Source organism: Tenebrio molitor, chromosome 1, assembly GCF_963966145.1.
Source record: "Tenebrio molitor chromosome 1, icTenMoli1.1, whole genome shotgun sequence".
NCBI lineage: Eukaryota > Metazoa > Arthropoda > Insecta > Coleoptera > Tenebrionidae > Tenebrio > Tenebrio molitor.
The window spans coordinates 23540493-23568003 of NC_091046.1; the positions used below are offsets into that span (position 1 = coordinate 23540493).

The window sequence follows — 27511 nt, forward strand, 5'->3', positions numbered from 1 at the left end:
TGCAGATAAGTGAAAAAAAGATACTTTCATAACGTGTTGTACGCACTATTTTTTTGCATATCGAAAAAAGTTGACAAATTTGGTCTATAGTTTGTTTTTAAAATATATGCAGTTGTATCAGTTTATAACACAAACTACGTGTATGTAGCTATCTCCTTTCAACACATGTCAAACAAGTTAGTTGCCTCTGCTACGTGCGCTATTAAGATGGTCGCTCTATGTATCTCACTCCCAACCGTACGATTTGAGTAACATAGAACTATTGCCATGCATCTGACTCGACGCGGCGTAAGAAATTCGAAATAAATGCACAACTGCGCATGCGCATCATCCATAATAGGAGAGTCGAATATTTTGATGATTTACAGGGATTATTTCGATTTATTCGATAATCAAAATATATCGATTATGCCCAACACTAGAAAATATGTACCATAATTTCTTGACAATGGCGGTAACATAAACAACTCATTATGCCTTGCTCTCAAATGTCAAATACGGACGAACGGCATGATTCAAACGTGACGTCACTGCATATATTTCTGAAATGAACTATAAAAGGATTTATGAAAAATTACTAAAAAAAATAGGTATGCTTTGACAATCATCTCCAAGGAGATGGAATAAAATGATGCAAAAAAGTACTACTTTCACTACGATTTTGCGTGTAAAAAAGTGCCACTTTCATTACGATATACAAAAAAATATTATATAACATTTCAAATTTGAAATTGTCAGTGCTCTCAAGTAGTTTAAGCATTTAGATTTGCAGTTTTTCATTTTTAGAGTTTTGTTTTGCGTTTCTCTGGTTTTAAAAGTGATTAGTTTTAATCGCTGTTTTGATCTGTTCCGTTGAGATTTTTTGTTGATTTTTTTGAATTTGTGAAGTGAGTGCGTGCCTCTAGAATCTACAGAGGTAATTTTTGTTCGTGCATTAAATATTAAATAATCTCTTGTTTGTGTTTACCCATTTCCGAAAAAAGGCTGGATATTTTAATTTCAGTAGCCAGCTTTTTTCGGAAATTCGAAAATGTAATTTTTCACTTACAAACAAAGCCAAAAAAAATTAAAATGTAAATTTCAACCAAAAAGTCAAATTCTGATTTTTATACTAACCTATCCAGATTCACTTCCTATAATTATTTACGAAATCTACGGAAAAAATACCAATTAGATTTTGAATTAAACGCAATTTTACATTTCAACTTTCAAAATCTTTTTTATTTATGACCTGCTACTTGTGGTGTCGTAAATTTAGGTGACAATGGAAACTGTCAATTTTATGGCAAAAAGGTTTAAAACGGTCGGCTATACCTTTGTTGGGAAATTATACCATTGTGCCGTAAATCACCCGTCTGGTTTACGTTTAAATAAAAAAGCGAATTATTTAGCTAGCCAAGTCAAAATTTGTAATTGTGCCACCAGGGTTTGATGCGCTAGCAGATACAGATTCATTTAGTGTAAAAACTTTGTAGGTAAATTAACAGTTAATTTCAGAAAACTAGTAAAACTGTTACGGCCTTATTTATTAACAAAAATTTTTTTAAAAATTGTCAAATGTACCTTATCAATAATTAGTCAGGTATATAAAATTTCGCAAATTTTATTTAATTAGAAGTAGCGATTTCTCGCGTGCGCGTATACGATGCCCCACCCGGTACTATACTGATTTCCAAATAAGTAAGTTGGGCATTTCAACTCCCAGGGAGAGGGCAGATGGACGATAATAAATAAATAATAACTATCGCTGATCTCCGGCTTTTATGCCCGGTTTCTGGAATGGCGCAATCACATTACCTACATGATTTTTGCATTTGTCGGAGAGTTAACTAACTGACCCAATAAAATTGTTTCCAGAAACCGGGCCTTAAAGAGATAAATTCTGTAATTTTCGGAAAACAGAATATTAACGGGAAACAAAAATTTCTTCATTGGAACGTAAATTATACCGGGTGTATTATGAAAAATCTTTGGTGCTGTAACTTCCTTATTTTTCATACGATTTTAATAAATGATGTGTCAAAAAAAATCGTTTTAAATGGGCTACAATTTGAATTGATCCAATATTTGTTCTTGAGTTCTGTTTTTGACAGATGATAGTCAACTTTTTTTTTTCAAATTGCACTATTAACTTTTGTGCTCAGTTTTATAGATTTTTATTTTGAATATGAAAATGTCAACAACCATGCTCATGCATAGAAACAAAAAGAAGAAATTCAAAAATAATGTTTTTTTTTTAATCAAGCAGTCACATTAAACAGTATAATAATAAAAGTGCATTCTAATTTTGCAAAGTGACTAAGAGAGCTATGGACATTCAAGACAATGTCTATTTGACTCCGGCCGATGACAGAGATGATTTAGAAAGAAGAATCGTAGCAGTATGTGAACAAATACCACCAGAATTTTTATTAAACGCCGCAATGGGCGTCAGTGGAAAGGGTCGAATATGCCTTAGAGAGAATGGAAGTAATTTCGAACATTTCCTATAGTAAAGTTATGGTTACTTGATTTTTGATTTTAATGTTTGTGTCACGACCTTCTAAATAGTCGAGACTCTTGGCTCTCTCCGGCCTGTTGATTTGCCAGTTTTCGGCGTTCGCCGTTTGGCGCTACTTTACAGGCGCCGAAATTGGCGCGAAACGTTAAATGTTAAAAAGATGACATGTAATAAAATCCTATTTGGAGACGTGTAAGGATTATAAAAAGACAAAAACATTCAATTAATTGCCTTCAGACAATATTCTAGGGAATCGCTGGCTAGAAAGTTTAAATAATTGCCCAGGTAGGGATTTCAAAAATCTTTTAATCAGTAATAGACTTGCATATATGTATAATTTAAAATGTATTTTAAAAATATTCTTCACTAACATAATGTTGTAGTCAAGCCTTTCCAATAGTGCTGCTAACGTACCGATCCCGATTGAAACATTCCCTCTCCGCAAACAGTCCTTTGTTTGCTTAAATCTTCATTTTATTTTCCTTCGCCTGCTTCCAATGTTGTGCGTATCGTATTAACAAGTAATGAATTCCGTGAAATAATTAAATTCATACTCGCATCTCCATAAATTTCGTTGTATTTAAGAATTATGTATGTTAGGCACGATTATCTATGCAATTAATATACTTAACTAACCGAAAATTTCGATTAAAATATAGTAATCATGTCTTTACCCGGCAAAGTAACAGCTGGTGCCAGAAAGCCAAGTTTCAAACCGCGTGGTTCCGAACTCAAATCGCCCGTTCGCTAGCGCCAAACGACTTACAAGTGCATAATGGTATTTTGCTCAAATGAACAGGCCGGAGGGAACCAAGAGTCTCTACTATTTAGAAGGTCGTGGTTTGTGTATTCAGAAGATAAACATCTATCAGAATAAAGATAAAAAAAAATATACAGTGCAACTTAAAAAAACAAAGTTAGCTGCGGTCTGTCAAAAAATATAATGTCAAAAAAAAATCATTGCATGTTGGGCTATAGTCTTTCTAAAACGATTTTGTTTGACGTATCATTTATTAAGATCGGATAAAAAATAAGAATGTTATAGCACCAAAGATTTTTCATAATACACCTGGTATTTGTTTTTCTATTTTGCGTTCGTAACAGAGCTATTACGATAGCAAAAACCGTATCGTAACAGGTGAAAGCGGTTCTACCGTAAGAGCAAAAAAAAATGCCATCAAGGATAGCTATGAAAAAGAAAGTACAATGGCCGGCAAAAAAAATTAGCCATCATTTAAATGTCAGTGTCAAAAAAGCATTAATTACACATTTGGATTTTGACGTAACACAAAAGTGATGGCTAATTTTTTTTGCCGGCCATTGTACCATGTCTTTGATTAAGAAAATCGTCTTGCATTTGTGGAATCCTGAAATGGGTTATTTAAATAAACAATTATAGATATTATTGCATTTTTTCCCCTGCAACTTACAGTGCACAAGCGCATTATGGACTGTGTCATTCATAGCTATTCTTGATGGAATTTTTTTTTTGCTCTTACGGTATAATTGCGATAGTATAATTTACGGTTATCTTGTTGGTACTGCCAGAATCCTCTAAAGTCTAGACCTAGAGGATTCTGGCAGCGTCAGCCAATACGCGCGAATATCCCAAAGTGGACTAAGCAAATCAACACACTACATGTGTTACAAAATTCCCTGAAACTGATGTCTTCCTAGTTGCACTTACGACATTTGCATTTATTATCTTTGTTCCACGCCAGAAATGTAATGGCGCTACCTTAAAAGCGTGTTTACATTATACCGGGACATTTTTTTAACTCTGAACATAGTCCATACTTATTCCCTATGTATAATTTTAAAAAACACAGATGAATGCATTGTGAGTTGCTATGCAACCAACTATACCGAACACCAGAAATTTTGAAGTAATATTAAAAATTGTTCCGATTGATGGAATTGGTCTATTATGTGTTGCATTGGAAATGTCACGCACATTTCTAATGTTCTGATTGGCATAGAATAACAGCATTATGTGTATTTTTTCTTCAAACAACTTGACCATTTTGTTAAACTGTCAAGTACTTATTTTCGTTACCTTGGTTACGTGATTACATACATGCATTGACTTGTGTTTTTTAAAACTGAACATAGGGAATAAGTATGGGTTATGTTCAATGTTAAAAAAATGTCACGGTATGATTTTACTTATGATTTTTCACAGGCAAAAATCTTCTCGGGGGTAATTATTGCACGTCGTTGTGATCTAATTGTGCCGAATGGATAAAATACATTCACGGAGAATGACAAAAAAACAAAAATCTGGAATGTTGGCGGGCGACTTACTTAACTATTACTGCTATTGCTTAACTTGCGCTAATTACTATTAAAAAAAAGAAGCACAAGGAGATTTTGGACTCGTAAATGGCTGAAGAAGCGATATTTTGGACGTGGATTATCAAGTTTATTTTTCGAGAAACTGGCCGTGGAGGATAAAGAGTTTCAAAAATTTTACAAAAATGTCAATAAGAACTTTTGACGACTTGCTAGTTAGCTAAAGTGGGCCCAAAAATCTGTAGACAAAACACAACCTTTAAAGAATGTATTTGACCCAGAATTCGATTATTGCTAACACTTAGATATCTTGCCACAGGAGAAACCGAGGGAAACCTTTCAGAGCTTACATTATGGCTTCAGAATTTCAGTACCATCTACCGTATATCCCCGGATTGAGTTCACAAGAGGAAAAACATTTTTATTTTTGATTTTACGCAAAAACTTCAGAAGAATAACATTTAACATTAAAATAAAAGAAAATGCAGAAAAAATGTTTCTCTTTTTTTGAAAAAATCAAACGATAATAATTGAATATAAAAGTATTCTATTAACTCTCCGCCGTTTTCAGCATATAATTCAAACTCTACATCGAAGTTTAAGCTTATGAACATTAATGCGTAATTATGTGACGAAAACTGGCGCAACACTGGATTAAATAAATTCTTTGTTCTAAAGACAACATTCTGAAACAGTAATAAGTAGTTTGTCAAAAAAGGAGGCCAATTGTAATAAAATTTATAACAAAATTAAATTCCAAGTCCAAATTTTAACAGAAAATGTTCATTTAAGAATGCAGTATATCAATATGGAGATTTTAATAACGGAAATGGTTGTTTGAAATGAAGCAAAAAATGTTATTCCTCTGAAGTTTTTGCGTAAAATTTTTTTTTTCTCTTGTGAACTCAATCCGGGGACATACGGTATATCACACATTGTGCCAGAGACAGACGGGAACCTTAAAAACTCGTAAAACATTCTTAACGACTCATAAGAAATAGGTCACCCCCTATTCTTTGAGAATCTCTATGTTTGCTTAAGATTATAAATTCCCCAGAATTTAAAAATTCTCACTTTTAATTTAAAAACGACTCAAAAGGCGCAAAATACATAGAAAAAAATAGTATAAAAATCTTGTTTTATAAGGTGTTTATTCCATTCGTCCTTTATAAAACTCGCGCTCCGCGACTCGTTTTATAAACTTGGCCTCATGAAATAAACACTTCCTTATGAAACAAGTTTTTTTAATATACTACAGGGTTATTCTAAATGATTGTAGTCGAAGTAGGCGTGAAAACTGAATGAAAAATTTATGGTTGCCGCTCCACATAAAAAAACATCAAAAATGATGTGAATAAGTGAGTACACACCGTTCACACACGGGAGTTAAATTGGGTGCAAAACAACTCAATATTTCTGGATTCAATTGTTAATTTAACAAAAATAAATAAAAATCTCAGCACCCCACTTTTCACCTAAAAAATGACAGTGACAGCGACAAAACTGACAGTTCACATGAAAGCGGCAAAAATGTAATAATATGGGCATGGCCTACTTCGACTACAATCATTTAAAATAACCCTGTATTACGAAACATAACATTTTACATGTAAAAACAAAGAGTTTCAATTATTTGAGCAAAATAGTTAAGATGAAAGTTAGAGAGAATTAAATTACATACTGTCTAATTTCGATATTAGTTTTATTCTAACATCTTGTCCTACTGAAAGAAAGGCAACAAAGAAGTTAACACAAAAATACTAAAAAGTACCTAGTATTAAAGTGTGGTCGCTGAACAGATGGAGTACCTAATAAAAAAAAAGGGATGTGGCGTTAGTTGCGCAGAACGATATACGCCGAAGTCTGTTCCACAATGACGCAGGTTCTTTGCCATTTATCATTCTCATAAGAATATAATATACTTGATAGACTGAGGAAAATGTTGCATTCATTGACGTGCACATCTTCTCCAAACATGAACACGTAGTCAAACTGCTGAAGCGAGGTTAAAAATTAATGAGATGCCGTCAAGTAATTTTTGTGGATATACATCAGGCTTTCAAAAAAATGCGCACGTTTTGAATAAGCCAATTGGAAGCTGTTGTTTAAAATACGCGGGCACTAGGGAGCGGTTTTATTACTCCATCTGTTCAGCGACCACACTTTAGCTATGAAATTTGACTTCTAAAATTATTTTTTGTAATATTTAGTTGTTAAAGGTGGCTTTTCGGACTGTTTGTCACCATGTAAACAACCTCATAACGGCCGGAGTCCGTTAAGGGCGGCCGTTATGAGCGGGAGAGGCCGTTATGAATGACTAAATAACTATAGCAACGTAGATCTAAACCTTATTTTTCAACTTTTTTACAATTGGTACAATTAATGTTTAATGTTATGGGACACACCTTGAATTAATCGAAATCCGTATGCCACTAGCAGTTGTAGACAAGATCGAATATTTTAACACTAACACAAGCGCGATTTTGCAATGAATAACGATGACCTCACTTGCTCTGCGGCCATCCGGACATCAGGAATATCTTGATCGCGATTTTTTATTGATTCCATTCGTTTATTTTCAACGGAAAGTTAAGCGTTGAACAAATCTGACAAACAACATTCGAACAATTTTTTTTTTTATAAACAACTGTTGACATGACGACGTCCTCCGCACACTTATTAATCATACGGTTTTTTCGATGGCGTTGAGAAAAATGTACATATTTCAAAAAGATAACTGTGAATGAATCGTAGGGATATAACAATAGTATACTGTCGAACGAGAAGGTTTAGAGCACGACGAACGCAGTGAGGAACGAGTTCGACAACATGTCTTGTGCAACGAGTGTAACATGCTATTTTTTCTACTGCGGCTTCATTCATTTAATTTTTTTAAACATAAAATTATTATCTAGTGACTTTTATTTTAATGGAATTGGGTTGGTATTGACTAAGCAATGTCATTTCATTGAAAATTAAATTTTAAATGGTCTCCCAGATGTTGTTAGAATAACATTCTACCCCCTTAATAGTTTATTTTGATCCAAAACATGCATTCAGGTTCGAATGACATCACATTTAACACTGAAATTTACTTTCAATACCAACCCCAAATTCGATAATCACTAGAAACGATGCTATAAAATTGATCTTTGCGAAACTGTTTTCGGTGTCACAAAATGCTGATTGTGACACCGAAGTAGAAAAAACAATTTTTGGTAATGTAAACATCTGTGTAGAAAAAAAAACTATTGTATATACAATACACGTCCGTTAGAGGCTTTACTGCCTCGCCAGTATTATTCGACTCGCTCTGCGAGCTCGTCTCACAAAATCTTTGTCTCGGTCGTAAAGGCTATCCTAACGGACTTCTACTGTAAAATATTAATTTGTCAGATGGTTTCACTATTATTTAATTTTCTTTTGACTTGCTTTTCAAATGAACTCATACAAGACGACTGAAAAGGTCTCTTTCATTAAATCGTATTATGGAGGATCTTCTTTAAGAAACTTCCAAACAACATTTGCTTCAGGTTTCCCAGACCGACCAATTCCAGCCATCGCAACAATTCAATAATTCAAAGAATTGTAGAGAAGTTTGAACATTTAATGGAAGATACCTTTTCATTCGTCCTGTAGTCCTGTACGAGTCAAATTTCATGGCTAGTACTACTTTTTAATATTTTTGTCTTAACTCCTTCCTTGCCTTTCTTTCTGTACCACAAGATGGTAGAAAAAAACTAAGACTGAAATTGGACAGTAATTTTAATTCTCTTTCATCTTAACTATTTTGCCGTAAAACTCCTTCTTTTTCCATGTAAAACGCTATGTCTCGTAAAACAATTCTACACCCGGTATGTATTTTATACAGGCTGATTCATGTAGCCCGTTGGTTAGAAACTTTGTAATTTCTCAAAATCGTATTAATATGAAAATTTGTAGCTGACTATAATCGACTGATCCAAGTTCAAATAAAATATTTTCAAAATGGCGATACTGCCGGAAATACGGGAATCGACGCCATCTTTGTGTTTTTAAATAGACAGGCCCCATTTTGATTTCAAATTTGGATTCCACGTTAAATTTTTAGTTTAGAACGTCCTTTTGTCAACACCTACCTGTCATCGTTTTTGACTTATGTCATTTTTCTCTTAAAAACCGGGATTGCAGGGCTTCATTAAAAAAACTCCTGAACCATTGGAAAAAAATAATTGATTTTTTGAATAAAACAACAAAGTAATTGAAGAAATGTTATTAGTTCCTCAAAATATAGGAATTGATAATTAATAAAACACCTCCATTCATTTAAAATTAGTAAAGTAGTTTTTTATCCGTCAGGCTACAATTTCGTTAGAATGGCTGAGATGTGATGTTTGTCCCAGTTTTTTATGTCCATCCGTACAATAAGAAAAGTACAAAACATAATTATATCGGGTGTGTCAAAGGACGGACAGGCGGTTTAGTAGCATAGCACAGCATAACATAGGGCCCGATTTTGTATCAAAAACTGTTCTGCAGCTTTCAGTTAAAGAAAGTGAAAATGTAAATGGCAGCAACGCAATAGGTGATTAAAAATACCGATGTAGTTGTCATAGTTACATTTTTTTTTCATAGTCGTCGGTCAAAATGCCTAAAGTTTGTCGAGCGAGAGATTGGTTGACATAAAAACCACTAAATTCTACGTAGAGGAAGTAGCACGTAGCGCACGTAAAATTTTAAATATGTATATCCTTCAAGCAGTAACATGTTTGCCCTGAAATTATGCTTTAATTAATGTATTCTAGTGCATTTTGTAGTGTTGTGTTAATTTAATACAATTTAAAATCACCCAATCTCTCGCTGGACAAAGTACAGCGTGATCAACAATGACTGAGTCTGTTGGCAATGAAACAGTTGAAAAGTGCTGGTGTTTTTTGTCTCGTAATTCGCACTGACTGAATTTTTTAACTTGAGACGACATTAAAAACATTTTTGGTTATGCCGGTTATGTTTACGCTATTACAAAAATGAACCTTTGACGGTAAATTTCAAATTTGTCAAATTTCATTGTTACCAATAGACTCAGTCATTCTTGATCACACCGTATAATAACATTCACACTGGGATGCCTTCCGTTACGAAAATGCAGCTAAATGTCACGTTATTTTCTGCCGCACCAAGAGCTAAATACATATCGAATTACAATATTCATCTGCGGTAAAACTCATTTTGAAAACTGTCACAATTTCATTGACATTTTTTCGATGTTATGATATGTTAAACTTCGTCCAGCGAGAGATTGGGAGATTTTAAATTTTATTAAATTAACCCAACACTACAAAATGCACTAGATTACATTAATTAGAGCATAATTTCAGGGCAAAAATGTTACTGCTTGAAAGATATATTTCAAATTTTATGTGCGCTAAGTACAATGGCCGGCAATAAAAACTAGCCATCACTTTTCTGTCACATAAAAATCCAAATGTGTAATTAATGCCTTAATGACACTGACATTTAAATGATGGCTAACTTTTTTTGCCGGCCACTGTACTACCTTCTCTATAATACACGACGAACTAGCTAGAACTTTTTTTTGTTAGATTTTTTTACAAAATGAATAAAAATTGGAGAGTTGGCAAATGTTTAAATTGTCATATTATTGTCGCTGCCATGATGAATGAATTACCAAAACGTAGCTGAGCATCAATAAGCAAGCAGACGAAGCAGCACATTTTCAAGGCTTTCAACAAAATAAAAGAAATTACTCATGGAGATAATGGAAACGTAAAAAGGTGTGTCCACAAGAGAAAAGTTACTAAATTTAGTAACTCGAGTTCGTCATTACAAAAATGAATTTACTATACGTAGAATTTAGTGATTTTTATGTCAACCAATCTCTCGCTGGACAAACTGTAGCAATGTTGCCGCGTTTGAAAACTACTCCCCCACACCAAAACGTATTCGTGAAAAGAATTTTTGGATATCTGTTGAGGGCACCTTTGAAAGTTGATACATACAATTATGTTCCCACATCAATAACAGCATCTCTTGCGCGTTAAAGAAAGCCCAAAAGCAAAAAAAAATTGTTTTCTTCATGTTCCACGATTGCCCTAAATTTTGTACCTTCTTTGGTGTCCGTCCTTTTTGACACACTCGATATTATAAGTGAGAGAAATGCAAAATTAGAGCGAGTGAGAATTTTGAATCACAAGTGCGTCAGCACGATACCTACACATCTCACGAGCTTATAATGGCATTTCGCTCATCTGTGACATACGTTTTAAATTACAGCAGCGGCTTTTGTACGAAAATTCGAAAAAGCCAATGAAACCAACTTCAATAAATCAGACAAAAAATTGTATTACATACAATAATAACCAACCATTATAATCACTTGTGAGCATATTACATACATATCTCACTAGAGAGTAAAACTTCACTTTAGGCATTGAAAATGTTGTACCTATAATGTATGGCAATAACCGCTACTGTAAGATAAAAATAATAAAAGCAATAAAAATCCACTTACCCGTTCAGTAACTTTATCTATTTCATGATACAAAAAGTTACAGTTATTATCAAAATGTTGATCTCTGAATGCTCCCTTTCGTATTACTTTATTAGGGAATTTTCCCTTAACATCCATGAAATATTTCAACATTTGATTATTGGACTTTCCAGAAAATAATATTCTGCCTGTGTATAATTCGTAAATGGTACAGGCAGCTGACCACATATCTATTCCATATTCATACGGAATACCTAGTATAATTTCTGGTGCTCTATAAAATCTTGATACTAAATATGGTGTGATTTCGTTGTCATTTATATACGACGCTGATCCAAAATCGCACAGTTTTAGTACCAATTTACTTTCATTGACTAATATATTGTCTGGTTTAATATCTGTAAAAAAAAAATATATACAGGGCAAGTCACATAAGGCGTATTTCTGAATTTATTTTGTAGGCAACCAAAAATACTAATGACGCTGACCACTTGACACCGTTTATAATGTGATTTAATTTAGTAATCAACGTAGGTATAGTTTGTTTCTAAACTATATGCAGTTGTATCAGTTTATAACACGAACTACGTGTATGTAGCTATCTCCTTTCAACACATGTCAAAGAAGTTAAGTTGCCTCTGCTACGTGCGCTATTAAGATGGTCGCTCTATGTATCTCACTCCCAACCGTACGATTTGAGTAACATAGAACTATTGACATGCGTCTGACTCGACGCGGCGTAAGAAATTCGAAATTAATGCACAACTGCGCATGCGCATCATCCATAATAGGAGAATTGAAGGATATTTTGATGATTTACAGCGATTATTTCGATTTATTCGATTATCAAAATATTTCGATTATGCCCAACACTAGAAAATACTATAATTTCTTGACAATGGCGGTAACATAAACAACTCATTATGCCTTGCTGTCAAATGTCAAATACGGATGAACAGCATGTCGACTTCTTGATTCAAACGTGACGTCACTGCATATATTTCTGAAATGAACTATACAGTCGGAACGTTATAGATATGGATTGGGGACTTGTCGTTAAGTTGGCACTACCAGCAAAAGTAACTAGGCGCGCCAATAAGGTTACTGGAATTTATGACAGATCTCACTAATGTACAGTTCAATCATAAGTTTTAAGTTTTTTTTTTTTTTTTTTTTATTAATGCCTTCCCGTTTTTTTTTTTCGGTCGGCCGTTTTTCACTTTCAATTCCTTTTTTTGCCTATCCTATCCTCCCTTCAGGTGGTGCGACGGGGCTCCGGGGCACTTTCCCCGGCCACCCACGCCCATTCCACCTCACATTCACAGACATACACAACACTTATACACCCATGGGCGCCTTTTCCCGACGGGACTCGAACCCGTGCTGACCTCGCGGTGGTGGTCGAAAGAGTGTCGCTCTTTCTTCCACCACCCTACCGTCAGCCCCTAATAGACATACACACACATCCATGGCCCGGCGGAGGTTCCTTCCTTCGAAAAAATCCTCCCCCTTCGGTGGGATTCGAACCCACTAGCGCCGGGACCGCGACCTCGGAGCACTGTCTCCGACAGCCATGCGGCCACCGAGCTACCTCTCATAAGTTTTAAGTGACCTTGAGTTTGACAATCCATATCCAAAACATTTCGAGTATATGTAATTTGGCTAAAAATGTCAAAATGACGTTATCCTGTTCTGATTAATAAAATCCAAAATAAATTCATCAACTGTCATTTTGACATTTTTAACCAAATTACATACCTACGTTGATTACTAAATTAAATCACATTTTAAACGGTATCAAGTAGTCAGCGTCATTAGTATTTTTGGTTGCGTACAAAATAAATTCAGAAATAACCCTTATGTGACTTGCCCTGTACATTACAAAAATTATACGAGTGGATAATGAAAAGTGACTAGTATAATATTATATAACAATCTGATCATATTATAAGCACATAACCTACATCCAGGACCCTACAACTAACAAAGGATTTCATCATCCACTTTAAGTATACCAGTCGCTAAGAAAGAACAGCACAGCGATAAAAATGTTTTTAGAATTTGTGTCTCTAATAGGTCTATTATTGTATTCAATTTGAAGTCGTTTATGGCTATCTATTAAAGCACTCGTGGTTTACTAGATCTCTAAGAAACTTTTTATCAATATTTCACTGTATTATTATCATTTACACCAAAAAACTTCCAATATTAATGTTCAAACTCGACTTTTTAACATCTGTTACAGATGGTCATCTACTTTTGTTGTAGAACCTCTAATAGAATAATAAAAACTATCTTCATCTTAAGAACATTCCCCTAACATTCCTCCATAGCGTAAACAAATGAAATTTTTTGACTCCGCCACTGCACCGCCACCGCAGCACATGGGGAAAAGGAGAGCGCGGTGGTTGCGGCGATTGCTTACGTCACTGGTGGAAGCTCAGAGCTTACTCAGTAAGGAAAGTATCATTTTATAACTGAGAGAGATGTTGTTTTTAGTACTTTATCATGTATTGCTCGTTGAAAATCAGGCACTTTCATCACTTATAGTGTAATATACCATGTTTCAGATGATATACGTATGTGGAGGAGAATAAGAATGAACATTCTTACTGTCTTCCAAGAAATGTGCCTAGCTGGATTCGTCACTTATCGTCTGGTGGGTTGATTCAACCCTCAGAAGAATTCTTGGAACATGTTCCGTTGATGGAAAAAATATTTTGCAAACACACTCGGAATCATTTTACAGGAATTCGACAAATAAACGTGAAATTATTGCAGAAACTTTCTAAAAAATGTACAGTTGATGACGTTATTATAAAGACATTTGTTAGACAATGTATTTTTATCAAAATAAATTTTTTAAACGTAGAGCTGCAGCAACAAAAAAATAATTATAGTAAAAGAAAACGCGCTGACCGTCAAGCAAGTAATAAATTTAAAAAAATAACAATGTAACGTATTGTAAACTTTAACATTCGTGAATAATAAATTTTTCCAACGTCGCTTATGAAAATGATACTGTCGTCACTCAATTTAGTAAGGAAAATAGACGTTTGCATCACTAGTGAGGAAAATGGAGAAAGTAAACTCACTAGTGAGGAAAATGTATTTAACAATCTACTACCTACTTATTAATATAAAAAATTAAAACACTGTTATTTGCATTAATTGAAACTCCAGATCCGGAAGATTAAAAAAATAGGGGAGTAAAATAATTATAAAGAAATTTAAAATTGAGACTCATTTTCATAAGCGACGTTGGAAAAAATAGTATACACAATTCCTGATCAGAGTGCGATTTTTCAACTCGCAATACTACCTATCCTCACTCGCTGGCGCTCGTGAGTATATCATGTATTGCTCGTTGAAAATCAGGCACTTTCATCACTTATAGTGTAATATACCATGTTTCAGATGATTTTATTATGGGATAATTTAATGCTTTAACATTATTTGTTATAATTTGCCGAAATTACATTTGAACCATACGCACAGAGGACGAGTCTGGGGCTTTGCTTTCCACCAGTGACGTAACAAACTGCCAGCCCTGGACATGCGCAGTGTCACTGTGCGAGTCTATACTTGGGCCAACCAACAGATATAGTAATAAAAAGAAGGGGATGTGGCCTAGTTGCGTAGAACGATGTACGCCGAAGTCTGTTTCACAATGAAGCAGGTTTTTTCTAACAAATAGAGAACCAACATAAACACGTGGTCAAACTCCCGAAGCGAGGTTAAAACGAATGAGACGCCGAATGCCGTCAAGTAATTTTTGTGGATGTAAATCAGGCTTTCGAAAATCTGCGCACGTTTTGAATAAGCCAATTGGAAGCTGCTATTTAAATAAAATACGCGGGCACTAGGGGGCGGTTTTATTACTATATCTGTTGGTTGGCCCAAGTCGTGGAGGGAGAAAAGACTGGAGATGGCACTAATTCAAATAAGTGTACCGGCCCGCGAAAACTACAGAGTCATAAAAGGTTTCTGAATGTAGACGCTAGGCCAATGGCTTCCTTCGCCTTCCTTCCAGGCGCATTGAGCTTCTTTATCTAGCGCATTGTGGACTGGGTCATAAAAGGTTGTTGCACGTGTTTTTAGAGGGTTCGGATTTTTAACATGGGAAGCATAGGAAATGCCATCTCCAGTCTTTTCTCCCTCCACGGCGCAAGTATAGCATACCTATACTGTTTATGTACTTTGCGCTAGATTCAACATTCGTCTTCTGCGCAAACCACGTGATGTCATACTTCGTGTTGACTTTACCTCTAGTTGCATCCGTTACCTTGAATTACCAATTAATACAAAATTCCCTAGAATTTGAATATTTAATTTTTGTATTTAAAAATTAAAACAAGGGTGCACATCCTAAAAAATAACATAAAAAACTTGTTTTATAAGAGCATTGACGCACTCGTCCCATAGAAAACTCCCCTACGGCTCGTTTTCTACACTTGGGACTCATGCGCCAAATCAACTCTTATAAAATTCATTCTTTAATACAGGCTGTTTGATAAAAAACGCCTCAACCCATAACTTTTTTATTTATTATCCGATTTCAATGAACAAAAAAACCAAAGAATTGGTTTTTCGTGAGCTACGAAGCAGCCATATTTTTTTTCTTTTTGGCGTTATTTGCAGTACCTACCTAACGATAGTCAACTTTTTTTTAAATGGACAAATGTAGTTTTTTAGGCTCAGTCTGGTAAAGTTTTTTTTTCTGAATCTAATGATGTATTAAAAGTTATCGTTTGGTCCAGAACTGACTGAAAAAAAAAAACAATTTTTAATTGTGGTTCAGCTTATTATGAAATTTTCAAGTGTGCCGTGAAAAACAATTGGAATACAAATAGCAACAAATGTCAAGTGTGAGTTTGAAAATTTTCAGGTGCAAGACTTAAAAAAAAAAAAAAAAAAAAAAAAATTTAGAAAACATGAATAATAGTCATAATTATTATTATTTTTTCTATTAACTTTTTGTTTTTGACTAATTACGATTTTTATTACTCTCGAACATAAAATAATAGTCAAATGACTGCGATCCTGCATGACTGACAATGTTATTTTATACTTAAATAAAAAAAGTTTAAAAAAGCAGATGAAAATTTCTAAGCTGACGTTTAGATGACATTTATCGTACTTTGTATTCCGATTGTTTTTCACAGCACTCTTCAAAATTTTATAATAAGCTGAACCACAAAAACATGTTTTTTTTTTCAGTTAGCTATGAACCAAATGATAACTTTCAATACATCATTAGATTCAGAAAAAAAAAAACTTACCAGACCAAGCCTAAAAAACTACATGTGTCCATTTAAAGAAAAAAGGTGACTATCGTTAGCTATTGAAGATAACGCCAAAAAAAATACATCTTATGGCTTTTTTGTAGCGCTTGAAAAACCATATCTTTAATTTTTTTGTTCATTGAAATCGGGTAATAAATAAAAAAGTTATGGGTTAAGGCGTTTTTCATCAAACAGCCTGTATACTAATAGAGAACCAAAACTCGTAGGACCACTTGGAGCGCGTTCATAAATACTCTGGGTAGGTATAAAGGTTACCCGTGGGTCACCCAAACGCCGTTCACAAATTAAAATTGGGGGAATAATCACCCTACCCCAGATCGTTCACAAATGTTTAGAGTGACACCCGGAGTGTACCCATGTTACCGATGTCTAGCGGTGCGGGAGAAATTACCCATACGTCAGATTTGACGTCTGTCAAATATCTGGCGGCAGTGAAGCGGCGGCTACGTGAAAAAAATATGTTCTAAGGTATTTTTATACATTTTTTAATTATGTTTTCAATAATGGGGACAAAATTTTCGAAACTGGAATGGCTGACTCTACAATGCATTTGAAATTATCTGTTGATTAACCCCGGTGCAATCCGTTCAACATATCCAATTCTTAAAGGTATTCCTTGTGCAACTACACTTATATTCTCTTCTTCCTCTTCCTGTATTGAATCCGGTGATAACAAATTTACGGGGAAAAAACGTTTTTTTGCAGAACAAATTGCCCCAGAAACAATTAATTTTCTTTTTCTTTCGTCAAATTGCATTTTTAATCTGTTGATCTTCATTTAAGCAGGTGGTTAAATAGATGACAATTAAATGTGAGTTGACAATGTTGACATTTACAAAAACAAAAAACACGCGTTTACCCGATTCCGTTCATAATGCCGGAGTGACACTGCAGTCACGTGATATTCCCCACACTCTACCTTCGCCCATATTTTATGAAGGCGCTCTTGTAGTCTAAGGTGGTTTCCGTGAATCACGACAGCGCCGCGTTTTTATATTATTGTGTATTAGCTGACTGTGCTAAGAAAATAGTTCTGCTCAAAACTATTTAATTATTTGTGTTACATATAATGACGACGCTACTTCGGCCGTAGATAATGCCAATACCGGCACCAGAACATGGCCGGTGACGAGGCCACTGGTGGTACTGGGACCGGCGATATAATAAAAGTTAATTAAACATCACCTTTGTTACTACTCCATTTTTTTTAATTCACCCCCATCGCTGTGTTCTTTCTTTAAATGAAGCCTACAACAAGGGTATGTTGTTACCTGCATGTAAAATTCCAGTCTTCTTTAATAACTTCAGAGCAAGCAGCAACTGCTGTGTGTAACTTCTAACTGCTTTGATGTGTAAACCAACATCTTTTCCATATTTTTTTAAGACTTCTCTGAGATTCATGGCTAATGGCTCAAAAACCATGCACAGATGTTGTTTGTGAAAAAAATGTCTAATTAATCGCAAACAGTGTAATTTATCCTCAGGATCTGCATCATTTAGCTTTTTAAGTATTTCCAATTCTTTTAAGCCTGTTTTGTGCCTACATCAAATTTTACATAATTATTCTATAAACCCAACAAAGTTATTCTTACATAATTTCGTTATTTCTAATTATTTTAACTGCAACATCTAAATTCGATCTTGCCTGATCTCTTGCTCTTACAACATTACTGAAAACACCTTGACCAGTATATCCATAAACCATATATCTTGAATCCAGAATTTCACCTATTCTCACTCTATAATATCCTTCAGCATCATCCCAGTTGTCAGTTAAAGCTGGGTTTTCAGCTCCAGAACCTTTGGTGATAATAGTATTTGGTGACTAAAAATTAACTATCAATGATACATCACAAAACAATAGGGGCCAGTTTACAGAAACGAAATTAAGTTAATCGTAATCAAATGCGAGATTAACTGAACACGTCATCATACTGAACCAATCGAAGTTTCGGATTCATCGGTTAATCGCGCATTAAAATTTAATTCGAATTAAATATGTATTTAATTTTCTTTCTGTAAACTGACCCTAGAACTTTTTATTTACATTTGTGTCTGCCTTAAATATATCCTGATCAGCAAACATATCCCAATTAGCCTTTTTGATTTTATTATCTTTTTCTTTTTCATTCATAAATGGTTTCACCTTCATATTTGGTAATAAGGGGGGTGTATGTGATTCTTCCGGTTCATCATTAATCTTTTCCTTCTCATTTGAAGAATCCTCAATAGTTTGTTTATCAAGTTCATTAGATTGAACATTTAAACATTCTTCATTATCTTCTTTAGGTGATGATGGTAATGACATATTGGTGTTTGAATCTTCACTGATTCCACCCAACCTCTACAAAATTCAATTTTTCCATATCAAGATTCTATCAAATTTAAAAAAGTGTTGTAAAAAATTCTAAGTTGTGTTACAATATTACCACACTATATCATCCTGTTTGTAATTCTTGCATATTTATTTCCAAAATATAAAATAACATTAAAACAATAATTAACTTAAAATTTCATTTCATTGTCTCCTAGTTTTACCAATGATGTTATTAGATTAATTTAAAAAAGATACAGAAATACATAGCAATTTACAATAACATTTTTTTTTTTTTAAACTATGATAATGATTATAATGCTTTTTTGGTTAATAAGCGTTAAAAATACCAAAGTGACGAAAGATTTTTTTTTTAACCAATTAAGTTACTTATCTTGTGTCACATGCTAGATTAAAAGTGCTTTCTATATTTATTATTACCTTTAACAGCTCTTCACGTTGTTTTCGTCTCTTTTCTATAATTTTCTGTTCATCTTCTTCATCATCAACAAGATCTATATTGACATCTATATCACTGTCACTACTGATTCCATGTTTCATGCCTTCACTTAAAGAATCCTTGTATTTATCTTGTTTTTCAGACCTAATAGTTTTATGTCGTTCCTTCATTTTTCTGTCTCTGATATCAGTTTTACGATAATCTCTGTCATTACGATATTTATCCCTACTAGATTCATATCTCCTTTCCCTAGATCTGTGTCGTTCTCTAGATCTGTGATCTCGGTTATGACGAGATTTATTATCTCTATCATAAATGTAAGACTTGGATCGTTCACGAGATCTACGTTCTGCTGATTTTCTGCTTTGGTTGCTGCTTCTATGATAATCTCTTTCCCTGTTGATTCTTTTATCAGATTCCCTTCCATATCTGTCAAAATCTTTATATATTTTATCTTTAACAACCTTATCATGTTCCCTATGATTTTTTTCCTGGCTATGTGCATGTCTTCGTTTTGACTCATCTCTCACAGAATGGTCCTTTCTTTCAATTATCACTCTACGTTCTCTACTGTGAGATCGCTTTATTTTTTTTGCAGGTACAACTTCACCATCATTACTTGAATCATCTAATAAAATAATTTCCTCAACAACTTTTGGATCTTTTCCGTTGTTTTTTGTGCCACTTGGACTAGTACCAGATTCCATTTCTGCTTTAGCAATTTCAGCTTGTAACAATTCTTTCTGTTTCATTAATTCTTCTAAATCCATGTCAGCCTCGATCACATTCACATCGATAGCATCACTATCACATTCTGTCTCAGGTAAACCATCTTCACTTTCTGATGATATAACTTCAAGAGAATGCGAATCTGTCAAACCAGTTACTACATAGTTAACAACCTCATCTGTGTCGCTTTTCACCACATCCTTGTTTTTTGTAGTCCCTGACAAAGATTTACCATTAATAATATGATTAATATTTTTCTTACATACTGCAGCTGTTGACTTAGGTGATAACTCGGGTGTATACCGATCATGTTTGTCACTTTTTGAAGATACCCTGTCTTCTGACACATCCCTCTGTTTATGCTTATGTTTTTTACGCTTCTTGTGTTTTTTGGTTTTATCAATTTTTTCAGCGATGTGTTTTTTGTGTTTGTGCTTGTGTTCCTTTCTATGTTTTTTCTTCAAAGGACTTTCAACTGTGCTTTTTGAAATCAATTCTACTTCACCTTTGGATCTTCAAATGGAGGTTATACATATATTGTATTTTAATACATACTACATATATAGCAATAATAAAAATTTATTTTATACTTACACCACATCCATTATAATATTTCAAAAAAAGTACTTCTGGATAATGTTATTTATCAAAATTATCATTAATTGAAAAGTTAGAAAAATAACCTATGAAATAACATTACAATAACGCATCATTGATGCTACACCGACGTTGATCGAACCATAGATTAAGGATCGAACGATCTAATCTAAACTGTCATCGACTTTACTACCCTCTGGTGGCAAAAACTGATACATACAATTTTGGCGGCATTTTAAAATAAAGAGGAAATACGGTTGTTATTAAATTGCCTTGTTATTTACATTTGATATATAGTCCAATCAATAGAGAGTTTTACCTTGCAAAAGGTACAAAAAAGTTTATACTTGGGAGGTATCTTCTATCAGGCATATTATTAATATTGTTAAGTTTGCGACCTTGGGGGGTTGCCGCTCGTCCCGCCATACTGGAGAATAGGGGTGCAAAATCACATTTTTGCGATTATTTCATTATCCGTGCGAGATACCTCTATTTAAGTTATTATAGAAAGTGTAGAGCATGCAATTCTCTACATTTTTTGTTGTTTATGTTTTTTTGAGTATAGAAATATAGGGAGGGGACATACGCAAGCTTATGGGCGCGGTAAATTGAAGCGGTGAGGGACAAGGAAACGGGTGAAATTTTATGCAACCCGTGAGGTACGTCCCAGTTAACACTACTTCTTGAGATGTTAGGAATTAACAATAAAACTGCAGGAAAATAAAACACTATATAGTTTTTTTGCATCACAAATGTATTCAGAGTATGAGAAACTAGAAAACAACACTAAATATCACAATGCAAGTGATTTACTTTCTTGGGGCGTACTAATAGCAGACATGCACATTAAGGCGACTTCACTTCCCCTCCCTATTATTCTATACTCCTTGGTAGAAATCGAGAATTTCTTTTATTTTTGTACTTTTTATTCTTTTGCACACCACCACAGAGGTAGAGCAATAGGGTGCACTTTTTTTTTGACGTGGTGTCCCCAGTGGACATAGTCCACGATGCAGTAGAAGTTTACTGTTTTACTTTTTTTGATCTCTTTGTAACGTAGACGGACCCGAATGATCTGGATCGAACAGTATAGGTGAGCTGAATTCATCAGAGTTTATGAATTCGGGAATTCATTCATTCATCATCATCATCAAGATCATCTGGCGTTTGCCAAAATAGAAATTCATTGATTTCAGGTATTTGTTCGTCTGTCTGTTCCTTGCATTTCTGATACCACGTAACCACGTAGTGTTAAATTACCGTTTCTGCTTTACACTTACGCATATAAGGCCGGTTAAATTTGGTTGTGGCTGTTCTTGACTTTTTACAATTTGTCGTAAGACAATGAATTAAATGGATGATTTAACAATTAATCAATAATATTTTCGCAGTTTCTTTAATTTCCATATCTTCATTCATTTTATTAAACAATATACATAAAAATAAATAAAACACGGACTTTTGACCAGGGACCAATAACACCACCACCACCAAATCCAAAATAAAAACAAACGAGCACCTACAATCTACACTTGTAAACGATCACCGGTGCGTGGTCAAGAGTCAAGACTCGTTAGAGCTCGGCTACAGTTCGAGAGACCCAACAGCGTTCGTTTCCGCGATGGTCATATATACGAATCGTGACGTCTGAAATCGCGGCATGCCGCCGGCCGAGGTTTATTTCTCGGGCAGAAAACGATTTATTCCGAGCGAATCGATGCTATACTTGGGCCAACCAACAGATATAGTAATAAAACCGCCCCCTAGTGCCCGCGCATTTTAAATAGCAGCTTCCAATTGGCTTATTCAAAACGTGCGCAAATTTTCGAAAGCCTGATGCCTGTCTTACATTTTTGGGATATCTTTTGTTTGTCACCAGAAACCACATAGCCTCCAACCTAACCAAATTTATGGCAACCTAGTAACGAATATCCCTAAATCCTAGGGAGTAATCCATTTTTGACACGAGAGTAACAGTTGCAAATGACTAATTTCTCGCTAAGTGATAGATGATTTTTCATTTCACAATCAATTTTGGTTACTGGCGGCATATATCTAATAGTTAGTATTAGATATATGGTTGTGACAGATAACCTATAAATTTACTTTAGTAGTTCATTTCACATCTGGTACCATACCCAATATATATTTTTAGTCTGTGTCTGGTACTAAGACATACTTCATTTTTGTCATGGCCTGCTGCGAGTGAGTTTTTTGTGGAACACACGATACTATTGCGATCAAAAAATCAACCCTTATGTATTAATAACCTCAATTTTGATTGTGTCAATTTTGAAAATGTGAATGTCAGATTTACCGAAAAAATATTCAAAAAGTTGTAAAAATCAGACAAATGGAATACACCGAGGTTTTAATTAATAAAAAATATAAAACAAATACCCAAATGTACTCGCATATTAAAAAAATTATATTTTAAACCGGTGTCAAATTGACAACAATTTCATCTTTCATGTGACAGTTTCAATAAAGCATGATTTAGAGTAATTTTTATAATGTGACAGAAGTTTGATGTCGAAAATTTTATGATCGTAATAGTACCTAAAGTTGACTCAAGTTGCAAAAAACCACTTTGCATTTGCAACAGCACTTTTATGGCATTAGTCATTGGAAATTACTTTAAAACTGTACTTACATGGATAATATTCAACCCAAACTATGATTTTCTGGTCCCTTTGTGCCTTTATTTGGTTCAAAAATATGAAAACGATGCTGTTGCAAAAAACCACTTTGCCTTTGCAACAGCACTTTTATGGCATTAGTCATTTGAAATTACTTTAAAACCGTACTTATATGGAAAATATTCAATCAAAGCTATGATTTTCTGATCTCTTTGTGCCTTTATTTGGTTCAAAAATATTGAAAAAACGCTGTTGCAAATGACAAGTGGTTTTTTGCAACTTGAGTCAACTTTACTGTCGCGAGCAAAAAATTCTGGTCGTCAATGTCATTTTCATTTATTTCAATTTCAGTGAGGCATTTTCTCTTTGTAACCCTGCCTGTGGCCTCCATGATATCCCTATAATCGTATTTTTTTCAATAATAATTATAATGTGACAGTGTCAAATTTTTTAACAAAATCAAAAACGCCCGCTTTGAATGTTAAATATTAGAACAAAATAAAACACTTTCATTGGAATACAAAAAAAAGAAAATTCCCTAACAGTAATGTTTAGTGAAAATGGATAAACTTTATTTTAAAATGTGTATTTATGTCAAGATTTCTTTTATTGTACTAGTAAACATGAACGAATTGTATTCGAATCTCTAAGATTGGATACATTTTCATTTGTATCTGCATATCTTAAGCAACCAAGGTTGTATCACAGTGTTGTATGTTCTGTGGTTGCTACCAACCTACCAAATAGATACAAACATGCATCTCTTTTCCTCTTCAATTATTCGTTCACGCAACTTAACGCTCTCTATCTAATCGTCAGCGAAACGAAATGAAATAAGAAGCGTTGTAGCGTTTATTTTACCGGTAAAAGAGAATCGCAGAAATACTATCTACTACATACATTAACAATTAAAATGAAGTTGGTCAGGTAAGTGCATTATTTCCAACATTTGATGTAAATATAATGCTTGAATTGTAAATACCAAATTAAATAAAAATATTTAATGTCTAACCTTTATTTTTTAGGTTTTTGATGAAATTGAGCCATGAAACTGTGACCATGGAATTAAAAAATGGTACACAAGTACATGGTACTATTACTGGTGTGGATGTGGCGATGAATACACATTTAAAAGCAGTAAAAGTTACTGTTAAAAATCGCAATCCTGTAAACCTGGATACATTAACAGTTAGAGGCAATAATATACGATATTATATTTTGCCAGATAGTTTACCTCTAGAAACACTCCTGATTGATGATACACCTAAAGCAAAGGCTAAGAAGAAAGAGAGTGCTCGTGGTGCTTCAAGAGGTCGCGGTCGAGGACGTGGAAGAGGTGGTCCCCGAGGCCGTGGTCGAGGGAGAGGTCGCAGATAAAAAAAATACAATGAAACATTTGTGACCATTTATTTCAAATACTTTTGTTTAATTAACCTTGCATGGTTTTAGAACTATGTTTATAAAATAATTTTCCTTAGCATGTTCATTATTATAAGTAAAAAATTACAATGAATAAAAAATGAAAGATTAAAAGTCTGGCCCTTGTAGTAATATGTACATTGCATAAATTGTAAAACAAACAAAACAGAGGGCTGCTACGAAAGCAAAAGACTTTCTATTATGCTTATGCAGCTGTGACAGATGATGCTCATTTGTTGTTAATAGTTTCCGAACTTCAGATAACTCTTTTTTCATGTTCATTTGCTTCTCTTTGGGAAGACTATCACATTCAATTTTGTTTTCTAGTAACTGTACTCTTTCATAACATTGTTTAATGGCCTCTTCTGTCTTTGATATCTAAAATAAATCCTTTTTTTATTTTTCTAAATATTTTACTCATTTGTCATTACCTCCTTCAGTACTGAACATTCACCAAAAAATGAAGCCATGTTTTATATGGTAAAACGATTTTTTCCCTTACAATCTAACCTGGTCTAGTATTCATTATCTGCTATCACAAAAAAATAGTAGGTACCTACAATTTATTATTATAATTGGAGTCTTCCAATTAAATCTAACAAATGATACAAAATATCACTTAATATTTTTTGAGATCATTAAAACCACAACATGAATATGGTTTTATCACTATTATTACCTGATATCACCGTGGAAGGTTGGTATGGGCATATCACGGGGGCATATGCCATATGGATAGGTTCTAGGTTAGGTACGTTAGTACTGCATTCTGTGACGTAGTGTTAGTACAGTTCGGGACACGGAATTTCGGTCATCATTTTTCTGTCATTTCAAAAAAATTGCGATGTAAATCACTCTTTATTGTCAACGTGACATTCAAAAGTCAAATTTTGAAATATATTTTCTGTTCACGTCAGTCATTGAGGTTAATAATGTAAAGGCTATTTTACATTTCTTGACAGTATATTGACAGTGATGCCCGAAATTCCATGTCTCGAACTGTACCTGTAAAAAAATTAGAGTTGTGAGGTCCGGTAACTGACTTAGTCAATGACCCATTTGACCGGTCAATAATTGTCAATGACTTGACGAATTTGACCAGTCATTTTAAAAATTTAAATTTCCCGCTTATAGTGTTGAAGATTATAGGATATGATGACTGTTTAACTGATGAGTGATGACTAAGGTTATGTTGGGTTGTCTGATTTCATTTACGTAGCTGCTGACAATGAAGAAATGGATTATGACAATAAATAAGTAAATTATGACAATGAAACATCTAAAACTTTAATAAAGATCATTGTGGAAAACGATTATTAAGCTTTTCATCTACTAGGAAGAAGTGGTTTTTGTTTTTCAATCGTTTTTGTATAGTAAATTCAAAAAACTCCTGGACTGTCAAAATTAAATTTTAAATAAAATGCTTGTTTTGACTGTATGTATTTGGAAATAAAAAATTTTCGCTAGAGTGTACCGACATCAAAATATTTTTAATAATTGAACTAAAAATGTTTTGAATCATTCATTACCGCAACTAAATAAATTAGAGCAATTTAATAAAGTTTATAAAAAACACACGACAAACTGAAAACAGGTAACAAATTAAACAACAACCAAAATCATCCAAAATAAACTAATCTGTTTCAGTTATTCAGAAGAAAATTATTCAACACTTGATTAACACTTCTGTCTCCAAAATTTTGATTTGTGAATCACAAGAACGAACACCAATTCTTAGTTAACAATACTGGAGCGGCTTTGGCACAAATTTGTGATTTCTTCCCGTTATTACCACTTTTTTGTTTGTTCCTCATAATAATTTCTTCTCTCGCGCCAATAGAACCACCCTAGTTCGTTTTGAACTTTCCATTTTTATCTTATTACAAAATACACTTAAATAATTTTGCAATTTATTTGACAATGTCAATTTAAACAAATGAATAGTTTGAAAAATTAAAAAATCATAGATAACAACTGGGCAATATGAAAATAACTAGTAATTTAACCAACCTAACAACTGCAATTTTGATTTTGACAGTCCAGATGTTTATTGAATGGACTTTACAATATATTTTTATTTTCATAAAATACTTACCTACTTTTTTAAATTCTAAACGAATGTTTAAGTATTTTAAAAGAAACTAAAAAACTGAAAATACACACACACAGTTGTGTTGAAAGTTTTAAAGCGTTTTAAATTAACAAAAAGTTCAAATTCTAGCAAATATTTTAAAGAAAAAACAAAGTATAACTTCAAACAATTCAAACTTAACCTCACTTAGACAATTTTAGAACAATAATTTATCGATCAATAAATCTTATAAAAAATGAAATTAAGAACCATTATTTGGTATTAAAATAATCCTTGACATTGAAAGAATCATTTTGTGATGTTTAACTAGTTCCTACTTTTTGACCAATAATGACTGGTAATTGACCGATCAAGGACCGGTCAACTTTAACCAAAAATAAATGACCAGTCATTTATCCATCACTAAAAAAAATATATAACCACATAATGTTCTATAACAAATCAACCTAAAGGAGAGAAAGTGTTAGCGTTATATTGGAAATTCTTCTGGAGTTGCACGATTATATAGCACTAAAATCGTAACAACTGACATCATCATTATGTATAAAAAAAAACTAAGATTATTATTTAGGTACTATTGGAAGCATAAAAAGTGGGACATCAAATTTCTGTCAGTTTTGAAAAGTTCGATGTAGCGTATGCGTAACCTCCGAATGTGGTTCAAGCTTTATTG

At 33.7% G+C, this 27511-nt stretch overlaps 2 protein-coding genes and 1 long non-coding RNA gene across 17 annotated transcripts in view; 1 reads left to right on the forward strand and 2 right to left on the reverse strand.

The window, feature by feature from the left end:
- The window catches only part of Prp4k (Pre-mRNA processing factor 4 kinase), a 44807-nt gene extending 23956 nt beyond the window's left edge, over nt 1–20851 (reverse strand). For 14 of the 15 annotated variants that reach the window (XR_011156722.1, XR_011156733.1, XR_011156732.1 and 11 more), the window contains exons 1-6: nt 20686–20850; nt 19344–20604; nt 18636–18932; nt 18181–18413; nt 17860–18128; nt 11304–11680 (exon numbers count right to left, since the gene is read on the reverse strand). Coding sequence is in view for 2 of the 15 variants with exons in the window: in XM_069037615.1 (XP_068893716.1) it covers nt 11304–11680; nt 17860–18128; nt 18181–18413; nt 18636–18932; nt 19344–20604; nt 20686–20696 (2448 nt within the window). In the remaining 13 variants the exon portion in view is untranslated. Of the gene's footprint in view, nt 1–11303; nt 11681–17859; nt 18129–18180; nt 18414–18635; nt 18933–19343; nt 20605–20685 lie in introns of all 15 variants that reach the window. The other variant, XM_069037649.1, reaches the window with a different exon arrangement.
- Nucleotides 20852–24096: 3245 nt separating this feature from the next.
- On the forward strand, nt 24097–24863 carry SmD1 (small ribonucleoprotein particle protein SmD1). The gene is made up of 2 exons (XM_069038127.1): nt 24097–24254; nt 24353–24863. The coding sequence occupies exons 1-2, from the start codon at nt 24241–24243 to the stop codon at nt 24702–24704; spliced, it is 366 nt and encodes a 121-aa protein (XP_068894228.1). The 5' UTR covers nt 24097–24240; the 3' UTR covers nt 24705–24863.
- On the reverse strand, nt 24719–25640 carry LOC138123419 (uncharacterized). The gene is made up of 3 exons (XR_011156779.1): nt 25426–25640; nt 25178–25302; nt 24719–25124 (listed from the first exon to the last, which is right to left on the reverse strand). It is a non-coding gene; the product is annotated as an uncharacterized lncRNA (long non-coding RNA).
- Between the last annotated feature and the right edge of the window lie 1871 nt (nt 25641–27511).